Source organism: Phyllobates terribilis, unplaced genomic scaffold, assembly GCF_046119375.1.
Source record: "Phyllobates terribilis strain yellow unplaced genomic scaffold, ASM4611937v1 Scaffold_3__8_contigs__length_932513732, whole genome shotgun sequence".
Lineage (NCBI taxonomy): Eukaryota > Metazoa > Chordata > Amphibia > Anura > Dendrobatidae > Phyllobates > Phyllobates terribilis.
Window position 1 is genome coordinate 372,443,398 of NW_027362763.1, and position 26,810 is coordinate 372,470,207.

General features: G+C 44.7%; 1 protein-coding gene across 1 annotated transcript in view; it reads left to right on the forward strand.

Annotated features, from left to right (window-relative positions):
• Positions 1–26,810, forward strand: part of MCPH1 (microcephalin 1) — a 373,975-nt gene that overhangs the window by 82,490 nt on the left and 264,675 nt on the right. Inside the window, exon 10 of the mRNA XM_073675396.1 lies at positions 23,653–23,690. Within this exon, the coding sequence (XP_073531497.1) occupies positions 23,653–23,690 (38 nt within the window). The remainder of the gene's footprint in view (positions 1–23,652; positions 23,691–26,810) is intronic.

Sequence of the window (26,810 nt, forward strand, 5' to 3'; positions counted from 1 at the left end):
TAGCGCTCAGGGCTTGTATTGGTTGTATAGAGCTCAGGGCTTGTATTGGTTGTATAGAGCTCAGGGCTTGTATTGGTTGTATAGCACTCAGGGCTTGTATTGGTTGTATAGCACTCAGGGCTTGTATTGGTTGTATAGAGCTCAGGGCTGGCATAGATTGTATAGCGCTCAGGGCTTGTATTGGTTGTATAGAGCTCAAAGCTGACATTGGTTGTATAGCGCTCAGGGCTTGTATTGCTTGTATAGCGCTCAGGGCTGGCAATGGTTGTATAGCGCTCAGAGCTGGCATTGGTTGTATAGCGATCAGAGCTGGCATTGGTTGTATATCGCTCAGGGCTGGTATTGGTTGTATAGAGCTCAGGGCTTGCATTGGTTGTATATCGCTCAGGGCTGGCATTAGTTGTATAGAGCTCAGGACTGGCATTGGTTGTATAGCGCTCAGAGCTGGCATTGGTTGTATATCGCTCAGGGCTGGTATTGGTTGTATATCGCTCAGGGCTGGTATTGGTTGTATATCGCTCAGGGCTGGTATTAGTTGTATAGAGCTCAGGACTGGCATTGGTTGTATAGCTCAGAGCTGGCATTGGTTGTATAGAGCTCAGGGCTTGTATTGGTTGTATAGCGCTCAGGGCTTGTATTGGTTGTATAGCGCTCAGGGCTTGTATTGGTTGTATAGAGCTCAAAGCTGACATTGGTTGTATAGAGCTCAGGGCTTGTATTGGTTGTATAGCGTTCAGGGCTTGTATTGGTTCTATAGCGCTCAGGGCTGGCATAGGTTGTATAGCGCTCAGGGCTTGTATTGGTTTTATAGAGCTCAAAGCTGACATTGGTTGTATAGCGCTCAGGGCTTGTATTGCTTGTATAGCGCTCAGGGCTGGCAATGGTTGTATAGCGCTCAGAGCTGGCATTGGTTGTATAGCGCTCAGAGCTGGCATTGGTTGTATATCGCTCAAGGCTTGCATTGGTTGTATATCGCTCAGGGCTGGTATTAGTTGTATAGAGCTCAGGACTGGCATTGGTTGTATAGCTCAGAGCTGGCATTGGTTGTATAGAGCTCAGGGCTTGTATTGGTTGTATAGCGCTCAGGGCTTGTATTGGTTCTATAGCGCTCAGGGCTGGCATAGGTTGTATAGCGCTCAGGGCTTGTATTGGTTTTATAGAGCTCAAAGCTGACATTGGTTGTATAGCGCTCAGGGCTTGTATTGCTTGTATAGCGCTCAGGGCTGGCAATGGTTGTATAGCGCTCAGAGCTGGCATTGGTTGTATAGCGCTCAGAGCTGGCATTGGTTGTATATCGCTCAAGGCTTGCATTGGTTGTATATCGCTCAGGGCTGGTATTAGTTGTATAGAGCTCAGGACTGGCATTGGTTGTATAGCTCAGAGCTGGCATTGGTTGTATAGAGCTCAGGGCTTGTATTGGTTGTATAGCGCTCAGGGCTTGTATTGGTTGTATAGCGCTCAGGGCTTGTATTGGTTGTATAGCGCTCAGGGCTGGTATTAGTTGTATAGAGCTCAGGACTGGCATTGGTTGTATAGAGCTCAGGGCTGACATTGGTTGTATAGAGCTCAGAGCTGGCATTGGTTGTATAGAGCTCAGGACTTGTATTGGTTGTATAGAGCTCAGGGCTTGTATTGGTTGTATAGCGCTCAGGGCTTGTATTGGTTGTATAGCGCTCAGGGCTGGCATAGGTTGTATAGCGCTCAGGGCTTGTATTGGTTGTATAGAGCTCAAAGCTGACATTGGTTGTATAGCGCTCAGGGCTTGTATTGCTTATATAGCGCTCAGGGCTGGCAATGGTTGTATAGCGCTCAGAGCTGGCATTGGTTGTATAGCGCTCAGAGCTGGCATTGGTTGTATATCGCTCAGGGCTGGTATTGGTTGTATAGAGCTCAGGGCTTGCATTGGTTGTATATCGCTCAGGGCTGGTATTGGTTGTATAGAGCTCAGGGCTTGTATTGGTTGTATAGCGCTCAGGGCTGGTATTAGTTGTATAGAGCTCAGGACTGGCATTGGTTGTATAGCGCTCAGAGCTGGCATTGGTTGTATATCGCTCAGGGCTGGTATTGGTTGTATATCGCTCAGGGCTGGTATTAGTTGTATAGAGCTCAGGACTGGCATTGGTTGTATAGCTCAGAGCTGGCATTGGTTGTATAGCGCTCAGGGCTGGTATTGGTTGTATAGAGCTCAGAGCTGGCATTGGTTGTATAGAGCTCAGGGCTTGTATTGGTTGTATAGAGCTCAGGGCTTGTATTGGTTGTATAGAGCTCAGGGCTTGTATTGGTTGTATAGCGCTCAGGGCTTGTATTGGTTGTATAGCGCTCAGGACTGGCATAGGTTGTATAGCGCTCAGGGCTTGTATTGGTTGTATAGAGCTCAAAGCTGACATTGGTTGTATAGCGCTCAGGGCTTGTATTGCTTGTATAGCGCTCAGGGCTGGCAATGGTTGTATAGCGCTCAGAGCTGGCATTGGTTGTATAGCGCTCAGAGCTGGCATTGGTTGTATATCGCTCAAGGCTTGTATTGGTTGTATAGCGCTCAGGGCTGGCATAGGTTGTATAGCGCTCAGGGCTTGTATTGGTTGTATAGAGCTCAGGGCTTGTATTGGTTGTATAGCGCTCAGGGCTTGTATTGCTTGTATAGCGCTCAGGGCTGGCAATGGTTGTATAGCGCTCAGAGCTGGCATTGGTTGTATAGCGCTCAGAGCTGGCATTGGTTGTATATCGCTCAAGGCTTGTATTAGTTGTATAGAGCTCAGGGCTGGTATTAGTTGTATAGAGCTCAGGACTGGCATTGGTTGTATAGCTCAGAGCTGGCATTGGTTGTATAGAGCTCAGGGCTTGTATTGGTTGTATAGCGCTCAGGGCTTGTATTGGTTGTATAGCGCTCAGGGCTTGTATTGGTTGTATAGCGCTCAGGGCTTGTATTGGTTGTATAGCGCTCAGGGCTGGTATTAGTTGTATAGAGCTCAGGACTGGCATTGGTTGTATAGAGCTCAGGGCTGACATTGGTTGTATAGAGCTCAGAGCTGGCATTGGTTGTATAGAGCTCAGGACTTGTATTGGTTGTATAGAGCTCAGGGCTTGTATTGGTTGTATAGCGCTCAGGGCTTGTATTGGTTGTATAGCGCTCAGGGCTGGCATAGGTTGTATAGCGCTCAGGGCTTGTATTGGTTGTATAGAGCTCAAAGCTGACATTGGTTGTATAGCGCTCAGGGCTTGTATTGCTTATATAGCGCTCAGGGCTGGCAATGGTTGTATAGCGCTCAGAGCTGGCATTGGTTGTATAGCGCTCAGAGCTGGCATTGGTTGTATATCGCTCAGGGCTGGTATTGGTTGTATAGAGCTCAGGGCTTGCATTGGTTGTATATCGCTCAGGGCTGGTATTGGTTGTATAGAGCTCAGGGCTTGTATTGGTTGTATAGCGCTCAGGGCTGGTATTAGTTGTATAGAGCTCAGGACTGGCATTGGTTGTATAGCGCTCAGAGCTGGCATTGGTTGTATATCGCTCAGGGCTGGTATTGGTTGTATATCGCTCAGGGCTGATATTAGTTGTATAGAGCTCAGGACTGGCATTGGTTGTATAGCTCAGAGCTGGCATTGGTTGTATAGCGCTCAGGGCTTGTATTGGTTGTATAGAGCTCAGGGCTTGTATTGGTTGTATAGAGCTCAGGGCTTGTATTGGTTGTATAGAGCTCAGGGCTTGTATTGGTTGTATAGCGCTCAGGGCTTGTATTGGTTGTATAGCGCTCAGGGCTTGTATTGGTTGTATAGCGCTCAGGACTGGCATAGGTTGTATAGCGCTCAGGGCTTGTATTGGTTGTATAGAGCTCAAAGCTGACATTGGTTGTATAGCGCTCAGGGCTTGTATTGCTTGTATAGCGCTCAGGGCTGGCAATGGTTGTATAGCGCTCAGGGCTGGCAATGGTTGTATAGCGCTCAGAGCTGGCATTGGTTGTATATCGCTCAAGGCTTGTATTGGTTGTATAGCGCTCAGGGCTGGCATAGGTTGTATAGCGCTCAGGGCTTGTATTGGTTGTATAGAGCTCAGGGCTTGTATTGGTTGTATAGCGCTCAGGGCTTGTATTGCTTGTATAGCGCTCAGGGCTGGCAATGGTTGTATAGCGCTCAGAGCTGGCATTGGTTGTATAGCGCTCAGAGCTGGCATTGGTTGTATATCGCTCAAGGCTTGTATTAGTTGTATAGAGCTCAGGGCTGGTATTAGTTGTATAGAGCTCAGGACTGGCATTGGTTGTATAGCTCAGAGCTGGCATTGGTTGTATAGAGCTCAGGGCTTGTATTGGTTGTATAGCGCTCAGGGCTTGTATTGGTTGTATAGCGCTCAGGGCTTGTATTGGTTGTATAGCGCTCAGGGCTTGTATTGGTTGTATAGCGCTCAGGGCTGGTATTAGTTGTATAGAGCTCAGGACTGGCATTGGTTGTATAGAGCTCAGGGCTGACATTGGTTGTATAGAGCTCAGAGCTGGCATTGGTTGTATAGAGCTCAGGACTTGTATTGGTTGTATAGAGCTCAGGGCTTGTATTGGTTGTATAGCGCTCAGGGCTTGTATTGGTTGTATAGCGCTCAGGGCTGGCATAGGTTGTATAGCGCTCAGGGCTTGTATTGGTTGTATAGAGCTCAAAGCTGACATTGGTTGTATAGCGCTCAGGGCTTGTATTGCTTATATAGCGCTCAGGGCTGGCAATGGTTGTATAGCGCTCAGAGCTGGCATTGGTTGTATAGCGCTCAGAGCTGGCATTGGTTGTATATCGCTCAGGGCTGGTATTGGTTGTATAGAGCTCAGGGCTTGCATTGGTTGTATATCGCTCAGGGCTGGTATTGGTTGTATAGAGCTCAGGGCTTGTATTGGTTGTATAGCGCTCAGGGCTGGTATTAGTTGTATAGAGCTCAGGACTGGCATTGGTTGTATAGCGCTCAGAGCTGGCATTGGTTGTATATCGCTCAGGGCTGGTATTGGTTGTATATCGCTCAGGGCTGGTATTAGTTGTATAGAGCTCAGGACTGGCATTGGTTGTATAGCTCAGAGCTGGCATTGGTTGTATAGAGCTCAGGGCTTGTATTGGTTGTATAGCGCTCAGGGCTTGTATTGGTTGTATAGCGCTCAGGGCTTGTATTGGTTGTATAGCGCTCAGGGCTGGTATTAGTTGTATAGAGCTCAGGGCTGGCATAGGTTGTATAGCGCTCAGGGCTTGTATTGGTTGTATAGAGCTCAGGGCTTGTATTGGTTGTATAGCACTCAGGGCTTGTATTGGTTGTATAGCACTCAGGGCTTGTATTGGTTGTATAGAGCTCAGGGCTGGCATAGGTTGTATAGCGCTCAGGGCTTGTATTGGTTGTATAGAGCTCAAAGCTGACATTGGTTGTATAGCGCTCAGGGCTTGTATTGCTTGTATAGCGCTCAGGGCTGGCAATGGTTGTATAGCGATCAGAGCTGGCACTGGTTGTATATCGCTCAGGGCTGGTATTGGTTGTATAGAGCTCAGGGCTTGCATTGGTTGTATATCGCTCAGGGCTGGCATTAGTTGTATAGAGCTCAGGACTGGCATTGGTTGTATAGCGCTCAGAGCTGGCATTGGTTGTATATCGCTCAGGGCTGGTATTGGTTGTATATCGCTCAGGGCTGGTATTGGTTGTATATCGCTCAGGGCTGGTATTAGTTGTATAGAGCTCAGGACTGGCATTGGTTGTATAGCTCAGAGCTGGCATTGGTTGTATAGAGCTCAGGGCTTGTATTGGTTGTATAGAGCTCAGGGCTTGTATTGGTTGTATAGCACTCAGGGCTTGTATTGGTTGTATAGCACTCAGGGCTTGTATTGGTTGTATAGCACTCAGGGCTTGTATTGGCTGTATAGAGCTCAGGGCTTGTATTGGTTGTATAGCGCTCAGGGCTTGTATTGGTTGTATAGCGCTCAGGACTGGCATAGGTTGTATAGCGCTCAGGGCTTGTATTGGTTGTATAGAGCTCAAAGCTGACATTGGTTGTATAGCGCTCAGGGCTTGTATTGCTTGTATAGCGCTCAGGGCTGGCAATGGTTGTATAGCGCTCAGAGCTGGCATTGGTTGTATAGCGCTCAGAGCTGGCATTGGTTGTATATCGCTCAAGGCTTGTATTGGTTGTATAGCGCTCAGGGCTGGCATAGGTTGTATAGCGCTCAGGGCTTGTATTGGTTGTATAGAGCTCAAAGCTGACATTGGTTGTATAGCGCTCAGGGCTTGTATTGCTTGTATAGCGCTCAGGGCTGGCAATGGTTGTATAGCGCTCAGAGCTGGCATTGGTTGTATAGCGCTCAGAGCTGGCATTGGTTGTATATCGCTCAAGGCTTGCATTGGTTGTATATCGCTCAGGGCTGGTATTAGTTGTATAGAGCTCAGGACTGGCATTGGTTGTATAGCTCAGAGCTGGCATTGGTTGTATAGAGCTCAGGGCTTGTATTGGTTGTATAGCGCTCAGGGCTTGTATTGGTTGTATAGCGCTCAGGGCTTGTATTGGTTGTATAGCGCTCAGGGCTGGTATTAGTTGTATAGAGCTCAGGACTGGCATTGGTTGTATAGAGCTCAGGGCTGACATTGGTTGTATAGAGCTCAGAGCTGGCATTGATTGTATAGAGCTCAGGACTTGTATTGGTTGTATAGAGCTCAGGGCTTGTATTGGTTGTATAGCGCTCAGGGCTTGTATTGGTTGTATAGCGCTCAGGGCTGGCATAGGTTGTATAGCGCTCAGGGCTTGTATTGGTTGTATAGAGCTCAAAGCTGACATTGGTTGTATAGCGCTCAGGGCTTGTATTGCTTATATAGCGCTCAGGGCTGGCAATGGTTGTATAGCGCTCAGAGCTGGCATTGGTTGTATAGCGCTCAGAGCTGGCATTGGTTGTATATCGCTCAGGGCTGGTATTGGTTGTATAGAGCTCAGGGCTTGCATTGGTTGTATATTGCTCAGGGCTGGTATTGGTTTTATAGAGCTCAGGGCTTGTATTGGTTGTATAGCGCTCAGGGCTGGTATTAGTTGTATAGAGCTCAGGACTGGCATTGGTTGTATAGCGCTCAGAGCTGGCATTGGTTGTATATCGCTCAGGGCTGGTATTGGTTGTATATCGCTCAGGGCTGGTATTAGTTGTATAGAGCTCAGGACTGGCATTGGTTGTATAGCTCAGAGCTGGCATTGGTTGTATAGAGCTCAGGGCTTGTATTGGTTGTATAGCGCTCAGGGCTTGTATTGGTTGTATAGCGCTCAGGGCTTGTATTGGTTGTATAGCGCTCAGGGCTGGTATTAGTTGTATAGAGCTCAGGGCTGGCATAGGTTGTATAGCGCTCAGGGCTTGTATTGGTTGTATAGAGCTCAGGGCTTGTATTGGTTGTATAGCACTCAGGGCTTGTATTGGTTGTATAGCACTCAGGGCTTGTATTGGTTGTATAGAGCTCAGGGCTGGCATAGGTTGTATAGCGCTCAGGGCTTGTATTGGTTGTATAGAGCTCAAAGCTGACATTGGTTGTATAGCGCTCAGGGCTTGTATTGCTTGTATAGCGCTCAGGGCTGGCAATGGTTGTATAGCGCTCAGAGCTGGCATTGGTTGTATAGCGATCAGAGCTGGCATTGGTTGTATATCGCTCAGGGCTGGTATTGGTTGTATAGAGCTCAGGGCTTGCATTGGTTGTATATCGCTCAGGGCTGGCATTAGTTGTATAGAGCTCAGGACTGGCATTGGTTGTATAGCGCTCAGAGCTGGCATTGGTTGTATATCGCTCAGGGCTGGTATTGGTTGTATATCGCTCAGGGCTGGTATTGGTTGTATATCGCTCAGGGCTGGTATTAGTTGTATAGAGCTCAGGACTGGCATTGGTTGTATAGCTCAGAGCTGGCATTGGTTGTATAGAGCTCAGGGCTTGTATTGGTTGTATAGCGCTCAGGGCTTGTATTGGTTGTATAGCGCTCAGGGCTTGTATTGGTTGTATAGAGCTCAAAGCTGACATTGGTTGTATAGCGCTCAGGGCTTGTATTGCTTGTATAGCGCTCAGGGCTGGCAATGGTTGTATAGCGCTCAGAGCTGGCATTGGTTGTATAGCGCTCAGAGCTGGCATTGGTTGTATATCGCTCAGGGCTGGTATTGGTTGTATAGAGCTCAGGGCTTGCATTGGTTGTATATCGCTCAGGGCTGGTATTAGTTGTATAGAGCTCAGGACTGGCATTGGTTGTATAGCGCTCAGAGCTGGCATTGTTTGTATATCGCTCAGGGCTGGTATTGGTTGTATATCGCTCAGGGCTGGTATTAGTTGTATAGAGCTCAGGACTGGCATTGGTTGTATAGCTCAGAGCTGGCATTGGTTGTATAGAGCTTAGGGCTGGTATTAGTTGTATAGAGCTCAGGACTGGCATTGGTTGTATAGCTCAGAGCTGGCATTGGTTGTATAGAGCTCAGGGCTTGTATTGGTTGTATAGAGCTCAGGGCTTGTATTGGTTGTATAGAGCTCAGGGCTTGTATTGGTTGTATAGCGCTCAGGGCTTGTATTGGTTCTATAGCGCTCAGGGCTGGCATAGGTTGTATAGCGCTCAGGGCTTGTATTGGTTGTATAGAGCTCAAAGCTGACATTGGTTGTATAGCGCTCAGGGCTTGTATTGCTTGTATAGCGCTCAGGGCTGGCAATGGTTGTATAGCGCTCAGAGCTGGCATTGGTTGTATAGCGCTCAGAGCTGGCATTGGTTGTATATCGCTCAAGGCTTGCATTGGTTGTATATCGCTCAGGGCTGGTATTAGTTGTATAGAGCTCAGGACTGGCATTGGTTGTATAGCTCAGAGCTGGCATTGGTTGTATAGAGCTCAGGGCTTGTATTGGTTGTATAGCGCTCAGGGCTTGTATTGGTTGTATAGCGCTCAGGGCTTGTATTGGTTGTATAGCGCTCAGGGCTGGTATTAGTTGTATAGAGCTCAGGACTGGCATTGGTTGTATAGAGCTCAGGGCTGACATTGGTTGTATAGAGCTCAGAGCTGGCATTGGTTGTATAGAGCTCAGGACTTGTATTGGTTGTATAGAGCTCAGGGCTTGTATTGGTTGTATAGCGCTCAGGGCTTGTATTGGTTGTATAGCGCTCAGGGCTGGCATAGGTTGTATAGCGCTCAGGGCTTGTATTGGTTGTATAGAGCTCAAAGCTGACATTGGTTGTATAGCGCTCAGGGCTTGTATTGCTTATATAGCGCTCAGGGCTGGCAATGGTTGTATAGCGCTCAGAGCTGGCATTGGTTGTATAGCGCTCAGAGCTGGCATTGGTTGTATATCGCTCAGGGCTGGTATTGGTTGTATAGAGCTCAGGGCTTGCATTGGTTGTATATCGCTCAGGGCTGGTATTGGTTGTATAGAGCTCAGGGCTTGTATTGGTTGTATAGCGCTCAGGGCTGGTATTAGTTGTATAGAGCTCAGGACTGGCATTGGTTGTATAGCGCTCAGAGCTGGCATTGGTTGTATATCGCTCAGGGCTGGTATTGGTTGTATATCGCTCAGGGCTGGTATTAGTTGTATAGAGCTCAGGACTGGCATTGGTTGTATAGCTCAGAGCTGGCATTGGTTGTATAGAGCTCAGGGCTTGTATTGGTTGTATAGCGCTCAGGGCTTGTATTGGTTGTATAGCGCTCAGGGCTTGTATTGGTTGTATAGCGCTCAGGGCTTGTATTGGTTGTATAGCGCTCAGGGCTGGTATTAGTTGTATAGAGCTCAGGGCTGGCATAGGTTGTATAGCGCTCAGGGCTTGTATTGGTTGTATAGAGCTCAGGGCTTGTATTGGTTGTATAGCACTCAGGGCTTGTATTGGTTGTATAGCACTCAGGGCTTGTATTGGTTGTATAGAGCTCAGGGCTGGCATAGGTTGTATAGCGCTCAGGGCTTGTATTGGTTGTATAGAGCTCAAAGCTGACATTGGTTGTATAGCGCTCAGGGCTTGTATTGCTTGTATAGCGCTCAGGGCTGGCAATGGTTGTATAGCGCTCAGAGCTGGCATTGGTTGTATAGCGATCAGAGCTGGCATTGGTTGTATATCGCTCAGGGCTGGTATTGGTTGTATAGAGCTCAGGGCTTGCATTGGTTGTATATCGCTCAGGGCTGGTATTGGTTGTATATCGCTCAGGGCTGGTATTGGTTGTATATCGCTCAGGGCTGGTATTAGTTGTATAGAGCTCAGGACTGGCATTGGTTGTATAGCTCAGAGCTGGCATTGGTTGTATAGAGCTCAGGGCTTGTATTGGTTGTATAGCGCTCAGGGCTTGTATTGGTTGTATAGCGCTCAGGGCTTGTATTGGTTGTATAGCGCTCAGGGCTGGTATTAGTTGTATAGAGCTCAGGACTGGCATTGGTTGTATAGCTCAGAGCTGGCATTGGTTGTATAGAGCTCAGGGCTTGTATTGGTTGTATAGAGCTCAGGGCTTGTATTGGTTGTATAGAGCTCAGGGCTTGTATTGGTTGTATAGAGCTCAGGGCTTGTATTGGTTGTATAGCGCTCAGGGCTTGTATTGGTTGTATAGCGCTCAGGGCTGGCATAGGTTGTATAGCGCTCAGGGCTTGTATTGGTTGTATAGAGCTCAAAGCTGACATTGGTTGTATAGCGCTCAGGGCTTGTATTGCTTGTATAGCGCTCAGGGCAGGCAATGGTTGTATAGCGCTCAGAGCTGGCATTGGTTGTATAGCGATCAGGGCTGGCATTGGTTGTATAGAGCTCAGGGCTTGCATTGGTTGTATATCGCTCAGGGCTTGCATTGGTTGTATATCGCTCAGGGCTGGTATTAGCTGTATAGAGCTCAGGACTGGCATTGCTTGTATAGCGCTCAGAGCTGGCATTGGTTGTATATCTCTCAGGGCTGGTATTGGTTGTATATCGCTCAGGGCTGGTATTGGTTGTATATCGCTCAGGGCTGGTATTGGTTGTATAGCTCAGAGCTGGCATTGGTTGTATAGAGCTCAGGGCTTGTATTGGTTGTATAGCGCTCAGGGCTTGTATTGGTTGTATAGAGCTCAGGGCTTGTATTGGTTGTATAGAGCTCAGGGCTTGTATTGGTTGTATAGCGCTCAGGGCTTGTATTGGTTGTATAGAGCTCAGGGCTAGTATTGGTTGTATAGAGCTTAGGGTTTGTATTGGTTGTATAGCGCTCAGGGCTTGTATTGGTTGTATAGCGCTCAGGGCTTGTATTGGTTGTATATCGCTCAGGGCTGGCATTGGTTGTATAGAGCTCAGGGCTTGCATGGGTTGTATAGAGCTCAGGGCTTGTATTGGTTGTATACCGCTTAGGGCTTGTATTGGTTGTGTAGAGCTAAGGGCTTGTATTGGTTGTATAGCGCTCAGGGCTTGTATTGGTTGTATAGCGCTCAGGGCTGGCATTGGTTGTATAGCGCTCAGGGCTGGCATTGGTTGTATAGCGCTCAGGACTGGCATTGGTTGTATAGCGCTCAGGGCTGGCATTGGTTGTATAGCGCCAGGGCTTGTATTGGTTGTATAGCGCTCAGGGCTTGTATTAGTTGTATAGCGCTCAGGGCTTGTTTTGGTTGTATAGAGCTCAGAGCTGGCATTGGTTGTATAGCGCTCAGGGCTTGTATTGGTTGTATAGAGCTAAGGGCTTGTATTGGTTGTATAGCGCTCAGGGCTTGTATTGGTTGTATAGCGCTCAGGGCTTGTATTGGTTGTATAGAGCTTAGGGCTTGTATTGGTTGTATTGCGCTCAGGGCTGGTATTGGTTGTATAGAGCTCAAAGCTGACATTGGTTGTATAGAGCTCAGGGCTTGTATTAGTTGTATACAGCTTAGGGCTTGTATTGGTTGTATAGCGCTCAGGGCTGGCATTGCTTGTATAGCGCTCAGGGCTGGCAATGGTTGTATAGTGCTCAGAACTGCCATTGGTTGTATAGCGCTCAGAGCTTGCATGGGTTGTATAGAGCTCAGGGCTTGTATTGGTTGTATAGAGCTCAGGGCTTGTATTGGTTGTATAGCGCCCAGGGCTTGTATTGGTTATATAGAGCTCAGGGCTTGTATTGGTTGTATAGCGCTCATGGCTTGTATTGGTTGCATAGCACTCAGGGCTTGTATTGGTTGTATAGCGCTCAGGGCTTGTTTTGGTTGTATAGAGCTCAGGGCTTGTATTGGTTGCATAGCACTCAGGGCTTGCATTGGTTGTATAGCGCTCAGGGCTTGTATTGGTTGTATAGAGCTAAGGGCTTGTATTGGTTGTATAGCGCTCAGGGCTTGTATTGGTTGTATAGCGCTCAGGGCTTGTATTGGTTGTATAGAGCTTAGGGCTTGTATTGGTTGTATTGCGCTCAGGGCTGGTATTGGTTGTATAGAGCTCAAAGCTGACATTGGTTGTATAGAGCTCAGGGCTTGTATTAGTTGTATACAGCTTAGGGCTTGTATTGGTTGTATAGCGCTCAGGGCTGGCATTGCTTGTATAGCGCTCAGGGCTGGCAATGGTTGTATAGTGCTCAGAACTGCCATTGGTTGTATAGCGCTCAGAGCTTGCTTGGATTGTATAGAGCTCAGGGCTTGTATTGGTTGTATAGAGCTCAGAGCTGGCATTGGTTGTATAGCGCTCAGGGCTTGTATTGGTTGTATAGAGCTCAGGGCTTGTATTGGTTGTATAGCGCTCAGGGCTGGCATTGGTTGTATAGAGCTCAGGGCTGACATTGGTTGTATAGAGCTCAGGGCTTGTATTGGTTGTATAGCGCTCAGGGCTTGTATTGGTTGTATAGAGCTCAGGGCTGGCATTGGTTGTATAGAGCTCAGGGCTGGCATTGGTTGTATAGCGCTCAGGGCTGGCATTGGTTGTATAGCGCTCAGGGCTTGTATTGGTTGTATAGCGCTCAGGGCTTGTATTGGTTGTATAGAGCTCAGGGCTGGCATAGGTTGTATAGCTCTCGGGGCTTGTATTGGTTGTATAGCGCTCAGGGCTTGTATTGGTTGTATAGCTCTCAGGGCTGGTATTGGTTGTATAGAGCTCAAAGCTGACATTGGTTGTATAGAGCTCAGGGCTTGTATTAGTTGTATACAGCTTAGGGCTTGTATTGACTGTATAGCGCTCAGGGCTGGCAATGGTTGTATAGTGTTCAGAACTGCCATTGGTTGTATAGTGCTCAGAGCTTGCATGGGTTGTATAGAGCTCAGGGCTTGTATTGGTTGTATAGCGCCCAGGGCTTGTATTGGTTATATAGAGCTCAGGGCTTGTATTGGTTGTATAGCGCTCATGGCTTGTATTGGTTGCATAGCACTCAGGGCTTGTATTGGTTGTATAGAGCTCAGGGCTTGTATTGGTTGTATAGAGCTCAGGGCTTGTATTGGTTGTATAGCGCTCAGGGCTTGTATTGGTTGTATAGCGCTCAGGGCTGATATTGGTTGTATAGCGCTCAGAGCTGGCATTGCTTGTATAGCGCTCAGGGCTTGTATTGGTTGTATAGAGCTCAGGGCTGGCATTGGTTGTATAGCGCTCAGGGCTGACATTGGCTGTATAGCGCTCAGGCCTTGTATTGGTTGTATAGCGCTCAGGGCTTATATTGGTTGTATTGCACTCAGGCCTTGTATTGGTTGTATAGCACTCAGGGCTTGTATTGGTTGTATAGAGCTTAGGGCTGGAATAGGTTGTATAGCGCTCAGGGCTGGTATTGGTTGTATAGAGCTCAAAGCTGACATTGGTTGTATAGAGCTCAGGGCTTGTATTAGTTGTATAGAGCTTAGGGCTTGTATTGGTTGTATAGCACTCAGGGCTTGTATTGGTTGTACAGAGCTCAGGGCTGGCATTGGTTGTATAGAGCTCAGAGCTGGCATGGGTTGTATAGAGCTCAGGGCTTGTATTGGTTGTATAGCGCTCAGAGCTTGCATGGGTTGTATAGAGCTCAGGGCTTGTATTGGTTGTATAGCACTCAGGGCTTGTATTGGTTGTATAGCGCTCAGGGCTGGCATTGGTTGTATAGCGCTCAGGGCTGACATTGGTTGTATAGCGCTCAGGGCTTGTATTGGTTGTATAGAGCTCAGGGCTTGTATTGGTTGTATAGAGCTCAGGGCTTGTATTGGTTGTATAGAGCTCAGGGCTTGTATTGGTTGTATAGAGCTCAGGGCTTGTATTGGTTGTATAGCGCTCAGGGCTTGTATTCGTTTCATAGAGCTCAGGTCTTGTATTGGTTGTATAGCGCTCAGGGCTTGTATTGGTTGTATAGAGCTCAGGGCTGGCATTGGTTGTATAGCGCTCAGGGCTGACATTGATTGTATAGCGCTCAGGGCTGGCATTGGTTGTATAGCGCTCAGGGCTGGCATTGGTTGTATAGAGCTCAGGGCTGGCATTGGTTGTATAGCGCTCAGGGCTGACATTGGCTGTATAGAGCTCAGGGCTGGCATTGGTTGTATAGCGCTCAGGGCTGGCATTGGTTGTATAGCGCTCAGGGCTGGCATTGGTTGTATAGCACTCAGGGCTTGTATTGGTTGTATAGAGTTCAGGGCTGGCATTGGTTGTATAGCGCTCAGAGCTTGCATGGATTGTATAGAGCTCAGGGCTTGCATTGGTTGTATAGCGCTCAGGGCTTGTATTGGTTGTATAGCGCTCAGGGCTTGTATTGGTTGTATAGCGCTCAGGGCTTGTATTGGTTGTATAGAGCTTAGGGCTTGTATTGGTTGTATAGCTCTCAGGGCTGGTATTGGTTGTATAGAGCTCAAAGCTGACATTGGTTGTATAGAGCTCAGGGCTTTTATTAGTTGTATACAGCTTAGGGCTTGTATTGCTTGTATAGCGCTCAGGGCTTGCATTGGTTGTATAGCGCTCAGGGCTTGCATTGGTTGTATAGCGCTCAGGGCTTGTATTGGTTGTATAGCACTCAGGGCTTGTATTGGTTGTATAGCGTTCAGGGCTGGCATTGGTTGAATAGCGCTCAGGGCTTGTATTGGTTGTATAGAGCTCAGGGCTTGTATTGGTTGTATAGAGCTCAGGGCTTGTATTGGTTGTATAGAGCTCAGGGCTTGTATTGGTTGTATAGCGCTCAGGGCTTGTATTCGTTTCATAGAGCTCAGGGCTTGTATTGGTTGTATAGAACTCAGGGCTGGCATTGGTTGTATAGCGCTCAGGGCTGACATTGATTGTATAGCGCTCAGGGCTGGCATTGATAGTATAGCGCTCAGGGCTTGTATTGGTTGTATAGAGCTCAGGGCTGGCATTGGTTGTATAGCGCTCAGGGCTGACATTGGCTGTATAGAGCTCAGGGCTGGCATTGGTTGTATAGCGCTCAGGGCTTATATTGGTTGTATAGAGCTCAGGGCTGGCATTGGTTGTATAGCGCTCATGGCTTGTATTGGTTGCATAGCACTCAGGGCTTGTATTGGTTGTATAGAGCTCAGGGCTTGTATTGGTTGTATAGAGCTCAGGGCTTGTATTGGTTGTATAGCGCTCAGGGCTTGTATTGGTTGTATAGCGCTCAGGGCTGATATTGGTTGTATAGCGCTCAGAGCTGGCATTGCTTGTATAGCGCTCAGGGCTTGTATTGGTTGTATAGAGCTCAGGGCTGGCATTGGTTGTATAGCGCTCAGGGCTGACATTGGCTGTATAGCGCTCAGGCCTTGTATTGGTTGTATAGCGCTCAGGGCTTATATTGGTTGTATTGCACTCAGGGCTGACATTGGCTGTATAGAGCTCAGGGCTGGCATTGGTTGTATATCGCTCAGGGCTTGTATTGGTTGTATAGAGCTCAGGGCTGGCATTGGTTGTATAGCGCTCAGGGCTGACATTGGCTGTATAGAGCTCAGGGCTGGCATTGGTTGTATAGCGCTCAGGGCTTATATTGGTTATATAGCGCTCAGACCTTGTATTGGTTGTATAGTGCTCAGGGCTTGCATTGGTTGTATAGCGCTCAGGGCTTGTATTGGTTGTATAGCGCTCAGGGCTTGTATTGGTTGTATAGAGCTTAGGGCTTGTATTGGTTGTATAGAGCTCAGGGCTGGCATTGGTTGTATAGCGCTCAGGGCTGACATTGGCTGTATAGAGCTCAGGGCTGGCATTGGTTGTATAGCGCTCAGGGCTTATATTGGTTGTATAGAGCTCAGGGCTGGCATTGGTTGTATAGCGCTCATGGCTTGCATTGGTTGTATAGCGCTCAGGGCTTGTATTGGTTGTATAGCACTCAGGCCTTGTATTGGTTGTATAGCGTTCAGGGCTGGCATTGGTTGAATAGCGCTCAGGGCTTGTATTGGTTGCATAGCGCTCAGGGCTGGCATTGGTTGTATAGAGCTCAGGGCTTGTATTGGTTGTATAGCGCTCAGGGCTTGTATTGGTTGTATAGCGCTCAAGGCTTGTATTGGTTGTATGGAGCTCAGGGCTGGCATAGGTTGTATAACTCTCGGGGCTTGTATTGGTTGTATAGCGCTCAGGGCTTGTATTGGTTGTATAGCGCTCAGGGCTGGCATTGGTTGTATAGCACTCAGGGCTTGTATTGGTTGTATAGCGCTCAGGGCTTGTATTGCTTGTATAGCGCTCAGGGCTGGCGTTGGTTGTATAGCGCTCAGGGCTTGTATTGGTTGTATAGCGCTCAGGGCTGACATTGGTTGTATAGCGCTCAGGGCTTGTATTGGTTGTATAGCGCTCAGGGCTTGTATTGGTTGTATAGCGCTCAGGGCTGGCATTGGTTGTATAGAGCTCAGGGCTTGTATTGGTTGTATAGCGCTCAGAGCTGGCATTGGTTGTATAGCACTCTGAGCTTGTATTGGTTGTATAGCGCTCAGGGCTTGTATTGGTTGTATAGCGCTCAGGGCTGGCATTGGTTGTATAGAGCTCAGGGCTTGTATTGGTTGTATAGAGCTCAGGGCTGGCATTGGTTGTATAGAGCTCAGGGCTGGCATTGGTTGTATAGAGCTCAGGGCTGGCATTGGTTGTATAGAGCTCAGGGCTGGCATTGGTTGTATAGCGCTCAGGGCTGGCATTGGTTGTATAGAGCTCAGGGCTTGTATTGGTTGTATAGCGCTGAGGGCTGGCATTGGTTGTATAGCGCTGAGGGCTGGCATTGGTTGTATAGCTCTCAGGGCTGGCATTGGTTGTATAGCGCTCAGGGCTGGCATTGGTTGTATAGCGCTGAGGGCTGGCATTGGTTGTATAGCGCTGAGGGCTGGCATTGGTTGTATAGCGCTGAGGGCTGGCATTGGTTGTATAGCTCTCAGGGCTGGCATTGGTTGTATAGCGCTGAGGGCTGGCATTGGTTGTATAGCGCTGAGGGCTGGCATTGGTTGTATAGCGCTCAGGGCTGGCATTGGTTGTATATCGCTCAGTACTTGTTTTAGAACTACAGTATTAGTTTTACTAGTATCATTATGTTTTAATATTTGTGTAGTCTCTAAGTGATTAAAGGGAACCTGTCTCCATGAAAATGCTGTCCAATGTGCAGACACCATGTTATAGTGCAGGGGGAGCTGAGTAGATTGATATATCGCTTTTGTGAGAAATGACTCCGTATAACCAGTTATTTATTCATTTAAACCTCTGCTGTTTCTGGGTCCAGTGGGTGGCTATTGGTGACTGACAGCTGTCTTTGACCACTATCTCTGTACAGACACTTATACAATTATTGTTATGACCGCCCACTGGACCGCAAATCACAGAAAGAGCCAAGGATTAAATCATAGGTTATACTGAATTTTTTCTCACAAGATTATATATTAATCTACTCGGCCACCTCTGCTCTATAACATGATTGGACTGCATTTTCATGGCGACAGGTTCCCTTTAATGTAATATTGAATCCTATGTTTGTAAATGATTTATGTAGTTTCACTTGTTATAAATGTTGACAAAGTGTGCAGTATTATCATTTTGATTAGTTACTACAGTAGCCCACTTTCTTGCATAGTGTCAGTGTAGCGGGGCGTATGATACAAGTTGGTGTAGCTACTACTTTTTAACCTAAAGCGGTTATCCCACCATTACATGGTACTTCCATGGTATACAGTAGGTCATAACAAAAAAGGATCATAGTTTCAATGCTGTTAAATGATTCCAGGGTAAGTACGGTAATAACATTTTCTTATAGTGTGGTGCCTTCTAAACGGAGTGGTAACTTTTACTAAGTAAAATCAATGTGGTCATTGCCCTGTACTTTGGACTTTGGGTAGAGAGACCTTCATATTAGAGGACAAAATGATCATAAGCCTTTAATTTTCTGAAATAGCTGGAGGTGACCATAATGTAGTGCGTGAGACCCAATTCAAATGCGAATAAGGAATGTGTTCGCATTAATTTCTTTTTGCAGCCACTGGAGATTGCCATTTTTATTTGCTGCTGTGCCTGTGTCTGAGCACATTGCTTACACACTGCAAATACGGCATCCCCAGGTCATAGGAGATTACAGGCAATTACAACTGTATCACCTATGTTGTGCCTGCCTCTGCTGTGAACTGGGCACAGCTCTGGTAGAAGCCAAGCGCCACTATATTGTAGCCTTGTACTATGCACATAGCTACAGTTTCCCCCGTCACCACTCATGCAGTGTTCAGTGGTGACAGGAGACCCGGGCAGTGGTGGTGAGCACAGTTTGGGCGGCCTGACAAAGTACTACTAATGCCAAGCTGTTCTCACAAATGGAAGAAGTCACTGCCGCAGTTCTGCTCCGAGTGGTGAGAGCAGGGCTGTGGTTGTGACTTCTTCCAGCTCGGTAGCCTCTCATTAGTAGTTCAATGTCAGGCTTCTCTACCTGTTCTCAATGCTGCATTGTTCAGAGCTCAGCAGTGTAATCATCATGCTGCTGTGCTCTGAACACTGTCTCATCTCTGCTCAGTCAGTGTAAAGCCTCATTAAGATGTCTGTGATGCAGGGATGTCTAAATGAGGCTGCATTTGCAAAGTGCATCAGAAAAGTTGACTTTGTCATAATCTCTTTTGAAATCATCATAGACATCTGAATGAGGCTTTACACTGATTGAGCAAAGCCATATTTGCAATCCTATCATGTGGGATACAGTTCGCCGAGCCATGTATTTAATCCTGTCATGTGTGATACAGTCCGATGAGACATGTATCTGATCGTCTCATGTGATACGCTGAGCAGCGCACTGCAACTAACCCAATCAGTGCTTCCGGCCGTCCTCGGTGACACTGTCCACATGTCAGTATCACTTTGCAGTCACCGAAAAACGCTCTGCACTGTGTTCATAAAGTTCATTCTCCCTTATCCCTTTGCAAACACACAGAACGCGGGGAGGAGTGATGTCAGATACAAGTGAGCAGACCCTGTCTACATTTACTTCAATCGTAAGGTGAGTTAGCAGTACACTAGGTTTTCATGGACCGTTTTAGCTGGTTTTCATGGACAGTTTAAACATATCAAAACTTTTTTTTTCACAAGTTATACCATTTAAAAAAAATGAATATAGTAAAAAAAAAAATTAAACATTTTTTCAGTTGTTGAATTTTTAATTTTTTTGACACATTTCCTTTAAAAGTACTGTTGGCGCCTAAAATGGATCTCAAAGGTTATTCTGATAAGATTAATATTTTTTTGTCAATTATCTTAGTGTGCAAAAGTAGCTAAACATAAAAAACCCTATTTAAATGTGCAATTGCTGTAATTGTACTGACCTGAGGAATAAATTACTCTTTAATTACTTTAATTAACTTCACTGCACATAGAATGGCGTAAAAAAATAAAACAAATACCAGTTATGGAACATTTATTTGTTCATTCTGCCTACAAAGAAATTCAAATAAGGCAAGACTCACATTTACTCCAAAATTGTACCAATAAAAACTTCAATTTGTGTTTTCTAGTAAAACGCTGTGAATACAACCACTTTACAATATGTTTCAGCATAGTGAAATTGCCATGTTTGGATCAACGCACTTTCCATGTAGGACCTAGTTATGTTGTGCTTTAATGCTATGTCTATCTACGGTATTCCTTTTTTTCATTTGTCCCATTAGGACAGTTAGCCTGTCATTGTTGCCTTTCATCAGCCTAATTGAAGCAGGAGTTCATGATCTTCCAGTGGTCCTCTCTTCGCTAAATGGGTGGAAGCCAAGAGTCTTTAAGCCAAAACAATTTTTTTGTGAATAACAATTTTCAGTTAAGAGATAAAGAGATTTTTCAAGGTCCTCTCGATGGCTCACATGTAATTTTGCAATCCCTTCTGTCAAAAGTCACACACTACAGTGCAAGATCATGCTTTTGTGAGAACAGATCTCTAAATTGATGATGGATTGACTCTGGCTCTGTTTTACATCTTATGTTTCTGCCAAGTATTACTCTTACCAGAAGAGCGTTACATTCCTATTGGCCATTATTTCTCTGTACTCAGCAAAATTACCACTTGTGTATAGCTAGCAGCAGTCGGTATCGTAAGCTTTGTTTTTATTGATGTATTTGATATGCTGGATTTCTGTAAATCCTAGTAATAAATATGGTGGCATCTGTGATTCAAAATATACTGTATATTTAAACTGCTGTACAACCTAAACTAGAGTGTAGCCTCTATCACAGCTTAGTATTATATTTGCCTAGTGATGATTTATTTTTTTGGAGGGGGGTGATTTTTTTTTTGTAAAGCTAAACTTATGGGGTAAGGTGTAAATATATTAAAAGGGTTGTGTATCTGATCAGTGAGAGACAGACTTCCCGCACCCCCACCCATCAGCTGTTATAAGCTGCGGTGGCTGCTGGATACTGCTGAACAACTTGTATTCAAGAATAGGCCATCAATGTCTCGTGGCTGGCTAACCCCATGGAGGACTCATTCACATGGCTGTATTTCCGGTCCGAGTGCTGTCCAAAAAAGAAAAAAAGAACAGCACTCGGACCAATGTTATTCAGTGGGGCAATACAGATGAGCAACTTTTTCTTCTTTTTTTTTCACTGACCGAATCTCCATCTGGAAAAAAAAAATTGGAGAATGCACATCTGTAATTCGAATGGTACTTAGTCATTGAAGTCATTGAAGTCTATGAGTGAGTCAATGAAATCTAAAATCGGACGCCATATGGATCCACAGTGCAGCATCAGTTTACGGATACATTATAGTTCTGTAGCATAGGGAACTTTAAATGGTCCTGTAAATGATTAATAGCTGATGTGAAAAGAAACTGATTATATATGGACTAAACCCGAATGACAAGTGAGAAACTAATTGTCCCACTTTTCTGGATGAAACACTGAATGATTTTTCTATACGGTTGTGTGAACCTACCCCCAAGGGTAATATAAAAAATCGGTTAGAGTTTCTTCCAGAAGAATGGGATGATCATGCGCACTGCAGCTCCATTTATGTTAATGAAAGTGCCAAACATCAGCTGAGCACAGTGCACAGCAATCTCCAGCGCTCCTATTAAGAGTAAAATGGGCTGTTGTGTGCATGACTGACAGCCACTCCATTCTGCCGGGGCTTTTCAGATCCCCAGTTCTCAGGATCCCTGATGGCCATGATGGTCAGTCTCCCAGCGAGTGGAAATATGTCTCTTTTCCCAGGGATTGAATTTAACTTTTATACTTGAGAATATCCTTTTAAAGGATAGCCAATTTAATAGCAGTTTGCAAAATATTCTTTTTAGACAGATGCATACTACTTTTATTTAACATTGGGGTGGAAGGACACAGAGTTGTACATCCTGCCTAACTTTATCTTCATGCATTATGGTAAAATCAACCTAAATTATACTATTCTCCTTATGTGAGGCATTATGCTGTTTACGTATACAGGTGCTTCTCACTAAATTAGAAAATCATCAAAAAGTTAATTTATTTCAGTTCTTCAATACAAAAAGTGAAACTGATATATAGAGTCATTACAAACAGAGTGATCTATTTCAAGTGTTTATTTCTGTTAATGTTGATGATTATGGCTTACAGCCAATGAAAACACGAAAGTCATTATCTTAGTAAATTAGAATTATTAACAAAAACGCCTGCAAAGGCTTCCTAAGCGTTTAAAAAGGTCCCTTAGTCTGTTTCAGTAGGCTTCACAATCATAGGGAAGACTGCTGACTTGACAAATGTCCAGAAGGCAGTCATTGACACACTCCACAAGGAGGGTAAACCACAAAAGGTCATTGCTAAAGAAGCTGGCTGTTCACAGAGTCCTGTATCCAAGAATATTAATGGAAAGTTGAGTGGAAGGAAAAAGTGTGGTAGAAAAAGGTGCCAAGCCACCGGGATCACCGCTGCCTTGAAAGGATTGTTAAGAAAAGGCCGTTCAAAAGTTTGGGAGAGATTCACAAGGAGTGGACTGCAGCTGGAGTCATTGCTTCAAGATCCACCACACACAGACGTATCCAGGACATGGGCTACAAGTGTCACATTCCTTGTGTCAAGCCACTTATGACCAATAGACAACACCTGGGCCTGGGCCAAGGAGAAAAAGACCTGGACTGTTGCACAGTGGTCCAAGGTGGTGTTTTCAGATGAAAGTAAATTTTGCATTTCATTTGGAAATCAAGGTCCCAGAGTCTGGAGGAAGAGTGGAGAGGCCACAATCCAAGATGCTTGAGGTCTAGTGTGAAGTTTCCACAATCAGTGATGGTTTGGGGAGCCATGTCATCTGCTGATGTAGGTCCACTGTGTTTTATCAAGACCAAAGTCAGCACAGACGTCTACCAGGAAATTTTAGAGCACTTCATGCTTCGCTCTGCCGACAAGCTTTTTGGAGAAGGAAATTTCATTCTCCAGCAGGACTTGGCACCTGTCCACACTGCCAAAAGTACCAATACTTGGTTTAAAAACAACAGTATCACTGTGCTTGATTGGCCAGCAAACTTGCCTGACCTTAAACCCATAGAGAATCTATGGGGTATTGTCAAGAGTAAGATGAGAGACCCCAGACCCAACAATGCAGATGAGCTGAAGGCTGCTATCAAAGCAACTTGGGCTTCCATAACACCTCAGCAGTGCCACAGGCTGATCGCCTCCATGCCACGCCACATTGATGCAGTAATTGATGCAAAAGGAGCCCCGACCAAGTATTGAGTGCATTTACTGAACATACATTTCAGTAGGCCAACATTTCAGATTTTAAAAACATTTTTTAAGCTGTTGTTATAAAGTATTCTAATTCACTTTTGTGTTTTCATTGACTGTAAGACATAATCATCAACATTAACAGAAATAAACACTTGAAATAGATCACTGTTTGTAATGACTCTATATAATATATCAGTTTCACTTTTTGTATTGAAGAACTGAAATAAATTAACTTTTTGATGATATTCTAAATTTGTGAGAAGTATGTTTTGACCCCTTATTTGCTGGATATGTGGTGCTAGGGTGGACTTGGGTGGGTGTATATTTGGGTTATATTCGCTTTGTTAACATGCCTCCGGTCAGATCACATATGTGTGTCAATTCATACTGGTTACTTCTGTTTCCCTCTTTGTGTATATATGTGTGTGTGTGTGTGTGTGTGTGTGTGTGTGTGTGTATATATATATATATATATAATGTGTGTGTGTTTTATGCTTTTTTGAGGAAATAAAGATTTATTCATTTACTGATTCTTGTATACTTCCTTTAAGTTCTGGGGGGCTTTCATTTCCAGGTGGTTTGTGTTGTTGTATAGCTTTTTGAAGTATCATATCGTTACTATACGATCCAGCTAGGACTTATGTTGTTATTTTTATTTAGTATAATAATAATCTCTATTCTTGTTTATTTCTTTTGTATTTTTTAGGTTAAAAGATCACTGGTTATGACAAGCATGTCCACTGAGTAAGTTCCTCCTCTCCATTCCTGTTTTGTATTTTTTGCATGATGTACAGCAATGGTTCCTCCAAATAGAAGCATTATTAATGTGTAATCTGTTGACAACTGGAAGCCTATGATAATGATTGCCATACAAGACTTGTTGTGCAATTCCGACTTTCCAGGTGTAATATATTTGCAGACTTTTATTGTAAATTATATAAAAAAGGAACAAATCAGTGGCTTCACTTGCACTTTTACCTTCACTATTAAAGGCATACTTCTGTCTTCATAAATTAACACCTATCCAATAGAGAGCCGAAAACTGTTGGGTCCACTGGGACCCAACCAATTGCGAAATAGCACTGACATTACAAAAAAAAGCTGAGCACTGCGCTGAATTCAGCAAGTTTTGTCAGTGCATAGACTTTAAATGGAAACTGGTGGGCAGAGGAAGATCAGTGGGGGTCCCAATGGCGGGACCCACACTGAGAGAACAATTACCAATTCACTGGATATGGGATAATTTATGTAGACACGAATAACCCATTGAATAAATGAGATTTAAGTAAGGCAAAGTTTAAGTATAGGGATGGTAGAATATAAACTAATCCCTCTTAATCTGATCCAATATAGAGCAGGATATCATTACGTGATCTCAGAACCACAGTTATTTAGTGATAGGTAAAATGACATTTCTTGCAATGAAATCATTATTTTTCTTTCTTTTTAATCTGTTTGATTAAACTTGGCAAGTTTAAATGAAGTCGCCTTAGGGCTGCCCGACCCTGATAGTAAGACGGATAAGCAAGATATGTTCTTTGGAATGTACAGGTCTAAGGATAAGACTAAAGATACCAACACTTGATTTTATGATTTATTAAATCGAGAATGTCCCGTCTCAAAAATGTAGCTGATCATGCAGAAAGAAATTAATTTTCTAGAATCTTATTAATGTAACTCTCAATTGTGACACATATATATCCAAAATTTAATATAAATATTTTAGTATTTAGAATTTAGATTTCTCAACATTTGCAATCTGTAAGAAGTATATAATTTTTATATATTTTTTTAATTTGTATAGATAAACATATTTTAGAATATTACCAGAAAATGCCCATTATTTTGCAGAAAACTTAAAGGGGTTGTCCAGTACTTTTAAAAATATGCCAATGTGTTTTAATGATAGATAGAAGCTTCTTTCTAATTACCTCCTGGTGCTGTTTCTGCCTGTGAGCGGCGCCACCGATGGCGCCGCTCACAGGCAGCATGTGACCCTCTTCCGCGTTCCACCGGTGGCTGCTGGGTTATGGGCGGGGTTACCCCGCGCGTCACAACCCTTTTACATTCTGGTTTAGAGTCATTATATAATGAGGCAGATTTAACCAATGTTACATTTTAGACTTCAGAAGTTAACCAGGGAATACGCTTAGGCTATGTGCACATGGTGCGTTTGGTGCATTTTCGCGGTGTTTTTTATGCTAGGTAATCTGTTACAGCTAATGCTACGACAATCCTGAATTGCTGTGCGCATGATCAGGAATTTTCCTGCCAGGATTGTCATTGTGTTTAAATCTGCTGCATGTCAATTCTTTGTGCGTTTTTGCAAAGTTTTTCACCCATTGACTTCAATTGAGTCAGTCAAATCCGCAGTCAAAATGCAAGTCAGCTGGTCTGAGGGCTCCAGAATTTGAATCTCCTGGTGAGTGTTACCTATGATCTAATTTTTACATTTTAGAATTGCTGCTTCCAATATGTGACTCTAGAGTTGCTGCTCTTCCTCTATGAAAGGGTATTTGCATACTGAAGGCCAGCAAAACTCTTGATTTTTTTTTAGCTATTGCTTTTATGGGTCCCTTGCTCAGTATCAAACATGTTTTCTTTATAAGTCGTCTATTGTATCATTTTGTGTTGTACTTGCTTTCTATTTTATAAGTGTAAACCCTCTTACATGTACATTGTACAACACCCTGCTTTAAAATGAATAATTTTGTTTCATAAGCAAAACGTGAATGAATTGCTTGTGGCAGAATGTAAATTTATTGCTGTAGATTTCCCTAGTGTATTAAGGCTGATACTAGTATTAATGGCGTATAACATTGGTCCGACGTACAGACTTCAGCTGTGTCCTACAGTTAATTTATCGTGATGGGGTCTGGGTGGTGTGTGGTATAGGGGACAGTTTCACACAATTAGACTCCCGAGTAAACATTAAACAGTCTTTATGATTTTGATTTTGAAAATACTGACCTCCGGGGCACCCAAAGGCTGGTGTTGAAGGCAAGAGAAATGAGGCAGAACTTAAAGGAAATACTTTCACTGCAGAGTACAACACACCCCTACCTTTAGGAGCTTTATCTCTTGGATCTGTTGAGTCTTCTGCTCTGCTGAGATCCTTGTGGATTTGTTATGGCATGTCTCTATGTTATATATTAATACTCTGCCAATCATGATGAAGATGATGGAAAAAAGCGTCTATTGTATAGAGATAACATCCAGCTTACACTCATACAATTAACACATTATGTTACAGAGTTGTCTACAATGGCCAGAGCTACAGTATTATAGAAGATCTGTTGAGCCCATAGATTGTCTGTTCAAATGGGTTCTCCAAGAAATGTAATGAAATAAATAATACACATTTGAATATTAAACATTTTCTAAATACCTTTTATATAGCAAAAAGGTATGCTTTATCTACTGCACTCTGTCAGGATTTTTAACATGGCAACTGCCAGGACACGTAGTAGGATGGGCTGTGTGAAGCACGAGACAGACGCATGAAAACTGTTAGACTGACTGAGATGGATGCTCATTCTCAGTCAGCTAAAGAAACATGTTCATTGTTTTCAGTAGTCCTGCTCTACTCAGAATCCTGTCAGGTTGACTGAACAGAGGAATGTGCATTGACTATGCCTGACAGGGTACAGCTCTGATGTGACCTCTGTCTTGTGCTTCACACAACCCTTCTTACTCCTACTGAGATCTAGGACGGGTTGTGATTGTTGATAGCTGCCATCTTGGAATCCTGACATAGACAATAGGCGAAGCATAACTTTTTGCTGTACAAAGGTACACTGACAAGTAAAAGGGTAACAATGTTTTGAACTTTTGACTTTCAGGCTCCATTTCTCACCATCCACT